Source organism: Drosophila nasuta, chromosome 3 (assembly GCF_023558535.2).
Source record: "Drosophila nasuta strain 15112-1781.00 chromosome 3, ASM2355853v1, whole genome shotgun sequence".
Classification (NCBI taxonomy): Eukaryota; Metazoa; Arthropoda; class Insecta; order Diptera; family Drosophilidae; genus Drosophila; species Drosophila nasuta.
This window is the reverse complement of record NC_083457.1, coordinates 28,005,441-28,022,286: the sequence shown is the minus strand read 5'-3', so window position 1 is coordinate 28,022,286 and position 16,846 is coordinate 28,005,441. Positions and strand designations below refer to the sequence as shown.

Sequence of the window (16,846 nt, the reverse complement as noted above, 5' to 3'; positions counted from 1 at the left end):
GTCGCTACAAGAGATCGAGCGCGACAACAACAACCATAACACTTCATCATCAGCGCCATCAAAACAAAAGGCGATAGTACCTCTCGCAGTCGTATGCAAAACGTTTTCAGGTTTCTTCTTAGCATGTCTTTATTTTTTTTCGTAACCATTTCATTTGTTGTCATTGCGTTGCGTCTCTTTCTCTTTCGCTTACTCTCTCTCCCCATCAACGGCAATTACCGGCGGGTGTGCATATGTTCATACATACATATATCTTTTAAGTTTGCGTTGTCTCTGGATGATTGAAAGTTCTTCACAAGGTGAGCATGCAGTTCTTGTTTCACATTGAAAAATCCGTTCATTGCTCTGACTGGCTGATAATGGGTTATAGCTGTTTCCGCAAACGGCGAAGGTGTGGTCGAAATTTAGCTTGTTAAGAGGGCACTCACTAAATTGATCCCTTTATCAAGTATTCAATTAAATTGTCTCGATAGGGGCATCTTAATAGGTAATGTACCATTTGCTGGCGCTTCACAAAATTGTTTTTCTTATTGAATTACTTCTTTCCTCTTTTCTTTATCGCAAACACAGTTTACGACTTAATTCATACAAATTAACTAAAAATTGCACTGATATGCGTAATTCTTACAAATTAACTGAAAATGGCGTTAACGTCTGATAGCTGGAAATGCACAAATTTTAAAAAATCAGTTGTGCCAACTAAATGCAGCAGTCTGGCAACACTGGTGTATATTAATGGCAACATTGTGACCAGGGCGGCTGTAGTAACGTTGTGCAGTGTGACCAAAAATAAAATAAACTCTTTTTTGAACACTCGTTTTATTTAATTAAGAAAATTTTGTACATGGTTTTTAAAAATATGATTATTTTTACATTAATTTTATCGATTTCTAGCCAAACAAGCTATACATTCAAAATGTTGTATATATTCAGCATTTTTTTTTGCCGAGCCTTTAAATGAAAGTGTATCCCCTTTAATGTAATCTTTTTCTATTAAGAAACTAACTTGATAGCACAATTTATTCAACAATAAATAATTCCAAAGAATTAAATTATCTGGTTGAACTCATCAGAGCATATACAAATTAAAAAAAAAACATCGATACATCGCAAGTGCAAATCGATGTTTATTCATTTCCACGTAAAGTAGGATTTTTTGAAACACAAGCTGCGGCCACGCTGTCGTTATCGGTAGTCAGAGCAGGTTGAGAAACCATTATAAAATAAATAGCAAAAATTCAAGTGAAACGATGCGAAAAACATAATCGCAAACAAAAAATTGTAGAAAATTAATGCAAAACGACGCGTAAACGACAACTAAAAATTGCAATTGTTAATTGAAACATAGTGTAAACGAAAAAGAAAATTGCGCAGCATAAAATTCCCAGCTTCAGGAAAAGAGCCATAAAAAATCGATTCTCCAACGAAGTCACAGTCAGTCATACGGGCCCAAGCACAAGCAAGAAAGAGAGTGACTTTTCGCGCGGGCGTCGGTGGAGCGCGCCTTCCTCCTCCCCCCCCATACAACAGTGCTTACAGTTTTAGATATATTTATTTTCATTTTTTTTTGCCAAAAGTCCACCTAAAACTGTACGTGTATATGTGTGTGTAATTGTTGTTTTGTTTGCGAAAGCAACGCAACTAAAATCGGGCAGGACAACAACTATAATTATAATTAGGCAAACAATAAATGTAATTTTTGGGCAAATATATGTGACAACTCTGTGCAAATAAAGAAGATTCCAACACAAATTGAGCGACAATAACAACGAACCGAAAATAAAGAGACCTGTGTGTACAGTACATACACAAATACAAACACAAACACATGCATACGCTATGCACCTACATGTGTGTATGTGTGTGAGAGTGTGTAATGAATAACGAAAGTCAAGAATGAAATGGAAATATTTGCCTCGCAATCGCAGACCGCCCCACATGACGTATTACTTGGAGCGTTAGAGCAACTGTTATTCGTGTGCGTGGCGCTAATTGAATCGTTCACTCAATTCGGCGGAACAACAAAAACAAGAACAGCAAAAATACTAATACTAATACAACAATACACAAGTTTGAGTCGCGAGTCCCTGTTTTAGTGACTCACCTGCCCCAAAAAAGACGATTGCGTGCTACTGTGCCACACATAATTCTCGGCGGGTTCACAAGCTAACGAAATCAACAACAGCAACAACAACAACACCAACTGGATTATCAAACAACAACAGCAACAATAACGAATACCGTCCCAGTCATATCCCCTTTTTTAGTGTGTGTGTGAGTTGGGTGCATGAATCAGACGCACCCACACACCTATCCACGCACTAACACACACTAATAAATATACGCATAGGCGTCTGAAGCGTTGAAGTAAAAGTGAGAGCAGCAACAGCGAAGCTTCAAGGCCTTCCACGATGTCAAGTGATAAGATCAAAGTTGCTGTGAGGGTGCGACCCTTTAATCGCCGTGGTAAGTACAACACCAACAACAACGATAACAACTCTAACAACAATTGCAAACTACAACTCAATCTTCAGTTGAGTAATCTAATTTATGGTATAATGAAAGATGATTTCCATTGTTTTGCGAATGCAGTCTTAAATCGAGTTCAGCCTTTTGTCTCGTGCTGCAATCAATAAATAATGCACACGACAAGTAGCAATACTCATGTGTATAATGCGGTACAGTAGAATGTCGATAATTGCACTTGCATTTTATAGCACATCTGAGATAATTCTATGAAGTTGCATGTAAATTGCAGAATGTTATTTGCTCTAAATCTTTTAAATGAAATGCATTTAATGGCATACATCCAAGATAATTGCATATACTTACATATGTGGTTTAAATCGTTCAACTAAAAGTATTGCGTATAAACATAAACAGGTCAATTATATGTAAATCATAAAATGTAGTTTATTTGAGATAATTGCAGTTGCACATAATTGCAAATGTCGGACTCAATTTTTTAGAAAAGAAAATTTTCGGTTAAGTGTAGAACAGCTTGTTTAGTTGCAACATTTGATTAGCTCAGCCAAAATATTGTACTATGGTTGTTAGTGCCAAATGTTAAGACACATAAAAATACAATTATTTTAATTGCACATTGCGGATAATTGCATAATTTTGGGTGTAAAATATGTGTCTGCACTTATCCGCATTATACTGTATCTTTTTACCAATTTGTGAGGCTACTCGCAAGAAGCACTCAAACTCTATTCTATTTTTTAGTTGGGGGGGATAACAAAATTTGCATAGTTGCTACGTTCGTTTGCTTCTTTCGTTTGCTTTTCATGCAAATGTTGCGCTTCCTTTGCTGTGCTTTGCTTTGCTTAGCAAAAGGTCGCCTCGTTTTTCAATGCAACGCCAGCAACTTTTTATTTGTGTTGCTGTTGTTGTTGTTGTCGTTGTCGTCGTTGTTTTCTGTTTGTTGCTGCTTTGCGGGGCAGAAGCAGCCTTGTAGAGCGACTTACTGACTGACTGAATGAATGAATAGCTAACTGACTGACTAACTGACTCTCGTGACTGACAAACGATTTTCGTTTCCAGCTAATTTTTCGTTTCTATTGGAGGTGAGTGAAACCATCGTCGTCGTCGTTCGTTGCAAGTGCAAAGTAAACTCGAAAGGCGCAAAACACTGTTGCCACTTCCACTTCCAATGTCAAGCGGCGATCATTCATTTGGCTTATCCATGACTCACACATGGACACACAGAGTGCAACGGAAATGTGGCTGGCCAAAGGGGGGGCAGAGGGGCAGGTCAATTTTAGCCCCTCCGGGGCGTCAAGTGGAAGTCATTTGCCATTTACTTTTTCGCATATGTTTCGTGTTGTATCAGACACAACATGCATATAGAATACTATATATACAGCATTTTTTTTTACTTGTATTCTCTTTGACTCTGTTCCCATCTGCTGCTGCTGCTGCTTGTTTCCACATGTTGCCAAATCACTTCTTTATTTGGAGCTGGTTTGTGTCATGTTTCGCTAGTGATTCGATTGTTATTCTCCACGCTTGATTCACTGACAGGTGTTAGACTGAGTGTGTGTGTGTGTGTGAGTGTTTGTCCCTGTCCGTTTTGATAAGCTCGTCTAGCACAAAAACTCAACTTGTTATATAAAAAAATGTGTTATCTCAGCTGATAATACGTGTGTGATACACGCATAGTTGTTGCACTAATAATGTTATACATTCAGCAATTCCCACGAATCACATACGTTAATAGCATATATTGTATACTATATGGTATATTTCATTAATTTCATTCCCCTTCCCACATCAGATTTTGTGACATCTTCTTCGTTCCGCTTTTCAGTCATATTTATTGCTTATGGCGCTCGAACTCTTCAAGAGTCGCAATCCAAATCCAAACCAAGCAAACCGTAAAATGAAAACTATTGAAATAACAACAAACAACACACACACACACACTTGAGAAACACTAACACAGAGACAGGGAAGCAAATGACCAGCCGCTTGAAATGAAGTCACAGCTCGAAAGCTACCAAAAATACACAAAAACCAAAAAAAAATGAGAAAAAAAGCTTAACCTGTTTTCCCTGCCTTCTGATGTCTGCTGATGTTTAGCAGCTGTCTCGCTCCCTCTTGCTTTTAGTGTGTGTGTGTGTGTGTGTGTTGGTGTATGTTAATTTCAACAGCGGCAACAATGGCAACACACTTTAAGGTTATAGCGGAGAAATGCCCAAAATCAGCTAGAGCTACATCTAGAGAGCTAGCTATACAAAGCCACAGCTGACCAACTGACCAGAACTTATTCACTCACAAATTGGGGGCAACTCATCAAATTATTTATGGCAAGCAACGCACACAGACACACACACACAGACAAACTCTTGCAACATGTCGATGATGGTCAATGTTGATGTGCGTCCTTTGTGGCTTTCGCTCATTCACTCGTTCTCTCGCTGTCTGCCTTTCGCTCTCTCTCTTGGTGTCTCGGTTTCTCGTCTTTTCGACCCTTTCGCCATGTTCATGTCCATTTCCATGTCACGTCGGATTTATTTTTGCAACGTTGTTGAACGGATGTGAGCGAGCAACGCCAGGAGCAGCAGCAAGCAGAGGCCGCAAAAACAAACACATGCATGTTTTGTGAATTACCTATGAGTACCACAGTGCTACAGTGGGGTCTGACCACGTTGAGTCACGCACTTTCCATTCATTAGGCTTTCACGATTATAAGCAAATGCAATTGTTTATGGGTTGCTGCCAAGCGTAATTGCTATTATTATGCATGTTTTTATAGTATATGCGATTATTCAACCAACTTGCAAGTTACTCATTTGTTTTGTGCAGACACAAGCAAACGAATGTTTATAGGTATCCCCCACTTAAGAGGCTTCACTGTACCCCTTGTTGACCTGAGCTCTTCCTGTTTGCCCGTGTTCTTCCTTTGTCATGACACACGAAGGACACTGGCCGCAGGACTCAAATATTTCAACCAATTTCCAAGCTAGCTAACATTTCCAGCTATTTCTTACGATTCTTTAGTTGTTTTTTGTTGTGTGTTTCTTTACACACGCACACACACACATACACTTTGACTCATTATGGTGCAACGTCCGAGTCCGAATTCATGTCCGTGTCCGCTTAGCTGTAAGTTGTAAATATTTTTATGCCAGAATATTTATTACGCTGCACGTTTTGGGCAACATTTTCTTGTTGTACTCGTTTTTTTGTGGAATTACAATAATTTGAAAGGTTCGCGTTTTTATTATATATGTTATAGTATGTGAAGCAAAGATTGCGCTATAGCATTGGACTTGCTGCTTACATTTTGTGTATACGTTATATATACACACATTTATCGCCTTGATTATACAATGTACTATATAGTAGACGACTATGTACAATTGAATGTTATGTTTTGTTTTGTGTTTTTTTCGCACTCACATACGAAAGCTACTGACAACAACCCGGACAACTGAAAGAGCCGCATATCTATTATATACTATATATGAATATATTTTATTTATGTAAACATCGAGAGAGTATTTATATATTGCGCTGTTGTATTGTATGCGAACCTTGTTATCAACCTTGAGTTGAAATAACTCAAATCATATTTAATAAATGAATCATTGCACTATTAAATACTTTTGCATCCTTCCGTTTTGTTCACAGAAATCGAATTGGGTACAAAATGCATCGTCGAAATGGACAAACAGCAAACAATACTCCAAAATCCGCCAACGCTGGAGAAAATGGAAAGGTAAGCTCAATGCTCTTTAGACTTCTTCAATTACTCCTACTATATTTGTGTTGTATTCTTTTCCTCGTTGATTCACACAGAAAACAGCCAAAGACATTTGCATTCGATCATTGCTTCTACTCACTGAACCCAGAAGATGACAGCTTTGCGTCACAGGAGACGGTTTTCGATTGCGTGGGACGTGATATACTGGATAATGCATTTCAGGGTTATAATGCATGCATATTCGCCTACGGCCAGACAGGTAAGCGAAGCAACAACAACAACATCTCTGTCTAAGTAGTCTTGATCGTGACTCAATTCTCTGTACAGGTTCTGGCAAATCGTATACGATGATGGGCTCACAGGAGAGCAAGGGCATTATACCGCGACTCTGTGACAAACTGTTCTCGGCGATAGCGAACAAATCTACACCAGAGCTGATGTACAAAGTTGAGGTGTCCTACATGGAGATTTACAATGAGAAAGTGCACGATCTGCTCGATCCGAAGCCAAACAAACAGTCGCTAAAGGTGCGCGAACACAATGTGCTTGGCCCATATGTCGATGGATTATCCCAGCTGGCAGTCACATCGTATCAGGACATTGATAACCTCATGACCGAGGGCAACAAGTCGCGTACTGTGGCCGCCACCAACATGAATGCCGAATCTTCGCGCTCCCATGCCGTCTTCTCGGTGGTGCTAACCCAGATACTCACCGATCAAGCAACTGGAGTTAGTGGCGAGAAGGTCTCTCGCATGTCCCTCGTCGATTTGGCTGGTTCCGAGCGTGCTGTTAAAACAGGCGCTGTTGGTGATCGCCTCAAAGAAGGCTCCAATATTAATAAGTGAGTTCTGACGATTATCTTGCAGTAGCATATTAAGTAATTCTATTTAATCTTCCCTTCTTAGATCGCTGACTACTTTGGGTCTGGTCATCTCCAAGCTGGCCGATCAATCGAATGGCAAAAAGGGTGCCAACGATAAGTTTGTGCCGTATCGTGATTCAGTGCTGACCTGGCTGCTAAAAGACAATCTCGGCGGCAACTCCAAGACAGTAATGGTAGCCACCATTTCTCCCTCGGCGGACAACTACGAGGAGACGCTATCCACGCTACGCTATGCGGATCGTGCCAAGCGCATTGTCAATCATGCCGTTGTCAATGAGGATCCCAATGCTCGCATCATTCGCGAACTGCGTCACGAGGTGGAAACGCTGCGCAGCATGTTGAAGCATGCCACCGGATCGCCAGTGGGTGATGTGCAGGATAAACTCGCTGAGAGCGAGAATCTGATGAAGCAAATCTCGCAAACCTGGGAGGAGAAGCTGGTCAAGACCGAACGCATTCAAAACGAGCGACAGCAGGCACTGGAGCAGATGGGCATCAGCGTACAGGCCTCAGGCATTAAGGTGGAGAAGAACAAGTACTACTTGGTCAATTTAAATGCAGATCCGTCCCTCAACGAGCTGTTGGTCTACTACCTAAAGGTGAGTTTGGATTGTTAAATCGAAGAATGAAAACATTACTCACCTTTTTAATATCTTTACTAGGAACGCACGTTGATTGGCGGCCGCAGCATTAGTGGACAGCAACCGGATATTCAGCTATCAGGTCTTGGCATACAGCCGGAGCATTGTGTCATCACCATCGAGGACAGCGGACTATTTATGGAACCCGTTCAGGGTGCACGTTGCTTTGTCAATGGTTCGGCGGCATCGGAGAAGACACCGCTGCAGAACGGTGATCGTATTCTGTGGGGTAATCATCACTTTTTCCGAGTCAACTCGCCCCGGGTGGGCAACAATGCCAGCATGTGTGCTTCAGAACCCCAGACACCCGCACAACTCATCGACTACAACTTTGCACGCGATGAGATCATGCAGAATGAGCTTAGCAACGATCCCATACAGACAGCGATTGCTCGCCTTGAGCGTCAGCACGAGGAGGACAAGCAGGTAGCGCTAGAGAAACAGAGACAAGAGTATGAGCGACAGTTCCAGCAGCTGCGCAACATTCTTTCGCCAAGCACACCCTACGCTCCATATGCACCCTACGATCCCCTGCGTATGGGCAAAGTGACGCCTAATACGCCTACCTCGCAAATGCGCGTAGAGAAATGGGCACAGGTAATTTAATATGAAATTAACGCAATTATTTCAGCATCTAATAATATTCATTTTTTGCAGGAACGTGATGAAATGTTCAGACGTTCGCTGGGACAGCTTAAGACGGACATTATGCGAGCCAATTCGCTGGTGCAGGAGGCAAACTTTCTGGCCGAGGAAATGGAGAAGAAAACCAAGTTCTCGGTAACCTTGCAAATACCGCCAGCCAACTTGAGTCCCAACAGAAGGCGTGGCGCATTTGTCAGTGAGCCAGCGATTCTAGTGAAGCGCACAAATTCAGGCAGCCAAATCTGGAGTATGGAGAAGCTAGAGAACAAGTTGATTGACATGCGAGAAATGTACCAGGAGCACAAGGAGCGCATACTCAATGGACTGGTGCGTCTTAATTCCTTTTCTGAATCACCCTTAATCCATTGTCTTTTGTACTAACCATAAAACTTTATGTGTACTCGTATAATTCGCACACGCATTCAATTAACCCCATGCTACAGCCCCTTATTGAGACATTCTCAGACGATGAGTTCGACGACAAGGTAATTAAAAGCGTCCCTAAACCGCCCATAAACAACACCATTTAACTCTAGAGCTTAAACTGAATGAGAGACTGTAATTAAGTTGTTCATAATAATTGAGTTGTCTGCCGCATTGCAGGACGATGACAATGGCAAGCCACAGGATCCGTTCTATGAGTCGCAAGAGAATCACAATCTCATTGGCGTGGCCAACGTTTATCTGGAGGTGCTGTTCCATGATGTCAAGCTGGACTATCACACGCCCATTATTAGCCAACAGGGAGAAGTTGCCGGTCGACTGCAGGTGGAGATTCAACGCGTTGCCGGCCAAATGCCACAGGATCGCATGTGTGAATCGGTGTCGGAAACGTCGTCGGCAGATTCGCGTGATGAATACGACGATCCCGTTGACCCAATGGCCAATCAAATCACCTGTCGTGTCACCATCAAATGCGCCTCCGGCTTGCCGCTCTCCTTGTCCAACTTCGTCTTTTGCCAGTACACATTCTGGGGTCACCAGGAGATGGTGGTGCCAGTGATCAATGCCGAGTCCACAGCGCACGATCAGAACATGGTGTTCAAGTTCGAGCATACCCAAGACTTTACGGTCAACATCAACGAGGAGTTCCTGGAGCATTGCATCGAAGGAGCTCTTTCGATTGAGGTCTGGGGACATCGCAGTGCCGGCTTCTCCAAGTCCAAGGGCTGGGAAGTGGAGCAACAGCAGGCTAAGGCTCGTTCCCTGGTCGATCGCTGGGCGGAATTGTCACGCAAAATCGAACTTTGGGTCGAGATACACGAGCTGAACGACAATGGCGAGTACTCGCCCGTGGAGGTAACCAATCGCAACGAGGTGCTCACTGGAGGCATCTACCAGTTGCGACAGGGACAACAGCGTCGTGTCAATGTGCGTGTCAAACCAGTGCAGAACTCTGGCACATTGCCCATCATTTGCCAGTCCATCGTCAATGTGGCCATTGGCAGCGTGACAGTTCGTTCGCGGTTGCAGCGTCCATTGGACTCTTATCAGGAGGAGGATCTGACAGTGTTGCGCGAGAAGTGGAGCGAGGCGCTGGGTCGTCGTCGCCAGTATTTGGATCAACAGATACAGATGCTGATCAAAAAAGAGGAGAAGAATGAACAGGAACGCGAACGTGAGCTGAGTCTTGTGCATCAATGGGTATCGCTGACCGAGGAACGCAATGCTGTGCTGGTGCCGGCACCAGGATCGGGTATTCCGGGCGCACCTGCTTCATGGGAGCCGCCGTCTGGCATGGAGCCCCATGTACCTGTGCTGTTTCTCAATCTAAATGGTGATGATCTCTCCGCACAGAATACCAACGATGAGTTGTCTATTTCGGGCATCAATTCGATTCTCTCCAAGGAACATGGCCACAAATTCTACACGCTGCAAATTCTACAGCATCTGGACAAAGACGTGTGCTGCGTGGCCAGCTGGGACTCGTCCATGCACGACAGCCAGGCGCTGAATCGCGTGACCGAGGCAAATGAACGCATCTATCTGATATTGCGCACCACGGTGCGTTTATCGCATCCTGCACCCATGGATCTTGTGCTTCGCAAGCGTCTCAGCATCAACATCAAGAAGGGACAAACATTGACAGATCGTCTAAAGAAATTCCGGTTGGTGCGCGGCGAGAATGCGATTTGGCAGAGTGGCGTTACCTACGAGGTGGTCTCAAACATTCCCAAGGCTTCGGAGGAGCTGGAGGATCGCGAATCGCTGGCCCAACTGGCTGCCAGTGGCGATGATTGCTCGGCTTGCGATGGCGAAACATACATAGGTAAGAGTTGAAAACAAACTAATGAAGGGGGAGGATAAAAGTTTCTAATAATTTCACTTCCTGTTCCTGCAGAGAAATATACTCGCGGCGTCTCGGCGGTGGAAAGCATATTGATCTTGGATCGTCTGCGTCAGAATGTCGCTGTCAAGGAGCTGGAGACGGCTCACGGACAGCCGCTGTCGATGCGCAAGACAGTCTCAGTGCCGAACTTCTCACAGGTATGTGACGACAGCGATGATGAGCTAAGCAAGCTATGCTTCCTAGTGTGCCTTTTGTGCTGCTTTCACCTCGCCACCCCTCACCAAGCCAGCAAAATTAAACTTGTACAATTCAAATATCTGACTAAAACGCAATTCTTTCTCTTTTCACATTTTTCTATGCGCTTTCACAAAAACTAAAAAACAAAAATCTAACCAAATAACTCCAACAATAAATTGTATTCTTCACACACCGCACACAAAAAACTAACAACTAAAACTAAAACTAAAACAACAACAAAAATCTTAAATCAAACTAAAATTCGGCGCGCCTTATAAACTGCAATCTGTATATTGGCCTCCTATCTTTTTATCAATGTGTGTGCGTGCGTGTGTGTGCTTCTTTATATATATCTGTGTGTGTGTTAACTGCTTTTCACTGCGCACATAAAGGCGGTCAAAGACACCACCACGACCGGGAGTGTAAGTAATTTGTGTGCAATGTACTCGAAACACTGTAATCTATGCTTTCTAGATGTTACTACTTGCAATTTCAACTTTTACCTTTTGTTGTCTTGTAGCCTCTGTTTGTGTACTTTGTATTTTGTTTTGTTTTGTTGTGTCCTCCCCCTCCAACCACCTGGTCATCCCACGCCCTTCCAATTGTATCCGTGTGGCTTTCAGTTTGCCAGCTATAATGTGTGTGTGTTTTTGTTTTTAGTTTCCCGTTTTTGGTTTTTTATTTTCATTATGTTTTCTATTTTTATTTTTAATATTCTTTTCATACATGGTAAATAACATTTTCCTGTTTAATATGCACACGTAATTTATGACACAAGAAACTCATAAATAAACTTACGCAGATTATGCGCTTCGATGCCTCGATGGAGTCGCTGCTGAATGTGGGTCGCTCCGAGTCCTTTGCGGATCTGAACAACACGGCGCTGGGCAACAAGTTTACGCCAGGTTTGGAAATTTAATACCATTCTTGCTTTCGACCATTTGTTTGCATTATTAATGGACTTTTCCGTTCGGTGTTTTTTCAGCACACAGCGGAGCAGGACCAGGAGCAGGAGGTGTCATACGTAATCGTCACAGCTTTGGTGGAAAGGGAAGCACCGACGACTCACCGGGCAAGGCCTTTGGCATTGGTGTGTATTCCCTTAGCGAACAAACAGCGAGAACTAACATCTTTTATTTGAATATACTCACCATTAATTTTCGAGCAACTATATCCAAACATATAACCAACGTTTTTTGATTCACAACAAACATATATATCTATCTAATATACTTAATTACTTAATGCTTATGCGCAGCAACTTGTTGAACTATAAAACAAATAGCAAAACCAAAACCAAATCAAATATCTAAATCAAAACCGTGCAACATAGTTGCTGTCATGTCCTAGAGCAAGGGATTTATCTTTGATTCGTATTTACATATGTACTTATTTATCAAAGTTGAATTTGTTTTAGCGTAATTTATTATCCATATATTGTTCTTAACTAGTAGCGTATAAATTGTGTAACTTTAGGCACATTCTTTTCCAGTCTATACACAAAAGATAAATCCTTTTCCAAACTGTGTTATCACACACACTTTGTCAATGCTTTCCAACTGCTTAAAAAACCAAAACAAAAGCAAGCAACTGCCTTTGCCGCTTCAACTTGTTTCATAACAGTTTAAAGTTTACTTCTTGCTTTGCTTCAATGCAACACAAATAGCAAAAAAAAAAAAAAAAACCAAAATGTTTAACTTTTAACTAGCCACAACAATAACTACAACAACAGCAACAAAAGCAACTACAATAACAACACCACAATTCGATCTGATGACTCGAGTCGAAATGCACATTAATTTTACCTTTATCACCAGAGCTTATCATATAAATTGACATACAAAACAACATACCTATGTCATAAATACTACATCACAAGTCAACAACATACATACATCATTTATGATCCTTCTGATTATATCTCTGGTTTATTTCACTTGTCATAATGTACTCTTTTCTGTGCTTTCTCAACAATACAAAAAAAAAAAAAAACCAAAAACTATAAAACAATTTCAATTTTGAAAGGCTCTATACTGTCAGGTAAAGGCTGGCCCTGCAAAGTGCATAATATAAATTGATTGAAATTCATTAATTGTTAGTTGGAGTTTAAGTTTGTCTGTTGTTCACCATGCCACCAACCCCGCTCACCTCATTCAAGTCACTTTACACTCATTCAGTGTCATTCAATGTGTACACACAATTGTTGAATCTCATCAATGTCTTCATTTTTAGGGGGGTATTAGTAAGTAACTTATGTAGTTTTATGTTAGTTCTGTTAGCTGTCGTCATCACTATCACATCTCATATACAGCTGCCATGTCCTTAAATCAAAATCAAAACACTGACAATTTGCCATCATTCATTGTAGTAGTCTTGTACATACATACTATTTATGATCGATGACTTTCCCCCTCCCAAAATCCATTCGTTGTGTTCATATTCATTGTACACCACACACTCGCAATATAAAACACACAGACAGTTTATAATTCCCAATTTGGTGCACCATTTCACAGCAGGCACGCACAGCACGAGTTTCGCACGAGCCGCGCATTTAGTTAACCAATTTGATTGCCTAGTGTTAACTATTAGTTAATAGCTTTAGTTTCTAGTTCTAGTTCTAGTTTTAGTTAATTGTTACCACGTTTCCAATTTCGATTTGTTGTGTATGTTTGTTGGCGAGTTAGTCGCTAGAGTTATGTTTATTGAATCGCTCTCATCACATGTTTGTATAAATCATTGTAACTAAACATTAAAACATAATCATTGTCTTCCTTGATCCATGGAATGCAGCGCGCCCAACATTTTTGAATCTCAATTTGAACTTGAACACATTGAGAATTGCGCCAACAAAACGTATGTGGTTTGTGTAGCCCTAAGTCCCAACTGCTAAGCTTGAATTTATGTTCCTCAAGAGCCGTAACTAAAATTACATTCTTTCACTTTCTATGTAGCTTCTCCGGCCACGAGCAAACTGCTTGGCATGCGCATGACAACGTTGCACGAAGAGCCATTGGGTGGACATCGATCGTTGGATGAGGAGCCCGAAGACAGCTACAGTGATTCGGAATATGCTGCTGAATATGAGCAGGAACGGCAGCAGAACAGAGGCTTGGCCACACGCTCCCGTCTGACCGCATCCAAGACCATGGACTCTTTCATGGACGTTAGCAGTCATTCGAATCAAAGCTACTTGAGTTACACATCCAGCGCCAATGCGAACATGAAGCACCTGACTGGACTGGCCACGCTCAGCATGAGCTCGTCCACCAGCAGCGGTTACGGCTCCCAGGCAGTGTCCTGCAACAATCTGAGCAATGAGGACATCACTTCTATGCGTTCCATGAGCATTGACGAGACTCCAGGTAAGCTAATAGATGACCTGATGAATTGAACAAACGATTTACACATTGTTATCCTTGTAGATTTCGATCGCATCAACTCAAATTCACCGCCAAATCGCCAGGCGCGTGTAAATCCCTTCCTTAAAGACATGCCAAAGGCCAAAACGCTTGAAGCAGAGTCAAAGAAACTACAGCAGACCCTGACACATCCATTGGAGCAGTCAGAGTCCAAGGAGAATGCACAAAGCGATGATGAATGCGAACAATTGCAGCGCAACAATAACAACAATGTGAATGCCAAGTTGCCAGTGACAGAATTGCCCCAGGAGTCGGGGCAAGAACAGCAGCCCCAACCACAGCAACAAGAGGAGGAGGAGGAGGAGCAACAGCCGCTGACTCATGCGACGGAGCACGTCACGGACAATCAAAATGGCAATAAATCGATTGAGATGGATAATTCGCTTGACACTTCCGAGATAATCGAGTCAGCTGAGCAACAGCTTGAGGGCGATGGCATTGTGAGGGAGCAGTTGCCCGAGGGCAAAGTGATGCGACGCAAAAAGTCAACAACGCAAACACCGAACAATTGCGATAGCAGCAACAACAACAATGGCAATGGCAACGGCAACGGGAATGTCAACAATACGAATCATGTGACACGCAACAATCAGCGCGCATCGGTGGCCAAAATGGAGGGGCTGGGCGCTTATCTGGATGTCAACACCAGTGTCATGTCGAGCAGCACAGAAGTGGAAGGTGCGTATTAATATCAATTTGTATCGCCGACGATGGTGACCTAATTATCCGTTCTTTGTTGACAGATGAAAGCAAGGAGCTGGACGTGTCCCTGCCCGAGTGGATTGTCGTAGGCGAGTCAGTGCTTATACGTCCGTATAATACTAGCGGCGTTGTTAGCTTTGTTGGCACCACCCACTTTCAGCCCGGTGCCTGGATAGGCGTTGAGCTGGACACGCCCACGGGCAAGAACGACGGTTCCGTGCAGGGCATACAATATTTCCAGTGCAAGCCCAAGCATGGCATCTTTGTGCGTGCCGACAAACTGCTGTTGGATAAGCGTGGCCGGGCGATGCGCGCTTACAAGGCGGCTGAGAAGAGCAACAGCATCAGCAAAGGTAAGGCTCAATGGCAAAATGTAAACTGAGATGTCATTGCCGTTACTGATGAGAGAATCACTTTGCTTCTACCTTCACAGAGATGAGCAGCTCGATGACACGCTCAAAGAGCCGTGGCGAATCGCTAAATGTTTCGGCGCGCAAATGATTATATCCAAAATGTTCGCATCAAATGCAGCGTTGGACTAATTGCAGGCAATCGACGCTCGTTAGCAATGTTGGAGTTGGAATGAATGCAAGTGCAACTGCAAATGCAACAACGACTCCATCGACCTGCCACAGATTGCGTGCAACCAGTGGCGCTGCGGATGCGAACACTCATGGCAAAAAATGCTATGCCAATCGACGCTCGACGGCCTTCTAAGGTCGCCGCAACCGCCAACGATGCACATCGTCCAGCAACGAACAATGCGGAGCATTAACCAATCACACGCTAGCTTAACTTATTCACTTACTCTCACCCACACACCGCAAGCCTCCGCACACCCGCTCACAGACACCACACAACACATTCTGCTTCAAAATGTCGTCGTTGTTGTTGTCCGACGGTGTCTAAAGCAGCTAGACAAAAAAATGAACAGAACAACTAACCAACTAGTAATTAACTAAATGCTCCCCTTGCGTCTACCGCTCTTAATGGATAGTGAAGCTAAGTGCGAGCGTTTGCGCAGTTGCATCAATCAAGTGCAATACCACGAACACTTTCAATACACACTTAGCAGCAGTAGAAACTAAACTAATTAATCAAATCGTTTAAATCGAGTATGTACTATGTATGAATGTGCGTGTATGTTTGTGTATGTTTCCTAATCGTTTGTGTATTATTCTTAATTCAATTGGTTGAGTTCGAGTAGTTAATTATGATGTTTGCCGATGTTTGCTTTTTGATAAAGCACAATTGATGATTATATTTTTGTACCGATTAATTAATTGCCCCTAGTTTAATTAATTCAATTGTTTTTTGGTATATACGAGACTACTTTACTTTAATAATTACCACTTATTATTATCAATGTATATCAATGTGACTTGGTTTATCAACTACATATATGAGCTTATTTTTATTATTGTTATGGACTATATCAAATATATGAAATCAGTTGTATATAAATATATTTATGCAATAAGTTTTACGAGACATGCAATATTTTTTCAAATATATCTCCCATTCTGTTTAGCGCATTTATACGTATCTATAATGAATATGAATATGTATTTCAATTACAAACGATACAAACCAATACAATATTAGTATATTCTATATGTATATTGTAATAATGATAATATAATAATAATGACATATTCCATATAACAGCGATGCATTCGCATCGCATATATGTTAATTGTATTATTTGATGTGATGTATTTTATAATTTCTCTCCATTTATAATTAAACAAAAAAATAAACTTCATTTTGCTATATATATATTTATTATTTTTATTTGTTCTATATTCAATG

At 42.0% G+C, this 16,846-nt stretch overlaps 2 protein-coding genes across 5 annotated transcripts in view; one reads left to right on the top strand and one right to left on the bottom strand.

The window, feature by feature from the left end:
- The window catches only part of LOC132788722 (electron transfer flavoprotein-ubiquinone oxidoreductase, mitochondrial), a 118,537-nt gene that overhangs the window by 38,524 nt on the left and 63,167 nt on the right, over positions 1-16,846 (bottom strand). The gene's annotated exons all lie outside the window — the stretch shown is intronic.
- LOC132794363 (kinesin-like protein KIF13A) lies at positions 1,174-16,646 on the top strand. 4 transcript variants are annotated; one of them, XM_060804766.1, is made up of 19 exons: positions 1,174-2,466; positions 6,139-6,226; positions 6,307-6,470; positions 6,539-7,055; positions 7,120-7,696; positions 7,760-8,335; positions 8,396-8,710; positions 8,827-8,868; positions 8,987-10,652; positions 10,725-10,870; positions 11,303-11,332; positions 11,713-11,815; positions 11,896-12,000; positions 12,936-12,950; positions 13,704-13,766; positions 13,865-14,275; positions 14,336-15,010; positions 15,076-15,387; positions 15,468-16,646. In XM_060804766.1, the coding sequence occupies exons 1-19, from the start codon at positions 2,412-2,414 to the stop codon at positions 15,533-15,535; spliced, it is 5,928 nt and encodes a 1,975-aa protein (XP_060660749.1). In that variant the 5' UTR covers positions 1,174-2,411; the 3' UTR covers positions 15,536-16,646. The 4 variants fall into 4 exon arrangements, with proteins under 4 accessions (XP_060660749.1, XP_060660750.1, XP_060660752.1 ...); XM_060804767.1 differs by lacking the exon at positions 12,936-12,950 and having other exon boundaries at positions 1,175-2,466; XM_060804769.1 differs by lacking the exons at positions 8,827-8,868; positions 12,936-12,950 and having other exon boundaries at positions 1,175-2,466; positions 15,468-16,645.

What these genes read in the sequence shown, in the direction of transcription:
- LOC132794363 (XM_060804766.1), top strand. Translation starts at nt 2,412, where the DNA reads ATGTCAAGTGATAAGATCAAAGTTGCTGTGAGGGTGCGACCCTTTAAT. An exon ending in GCGTAGAGAAATGGGCACAG is followed by an intron (nt 8,336 to 8,395) that starts GTAATTTAATAT and finishes CATTTTTTGCAG; the next exon opens with GAACGTGATGAAATGTTCAG. An exon ending in GAGCATTGACGAGACTCCAG is followed by an intron (nt 14,276 to 14,335) that starts GTAAGCTAATAG and finishes TTATCCTTGTAG; the next exon opens with ATTTCGATCGCATCAACTCA.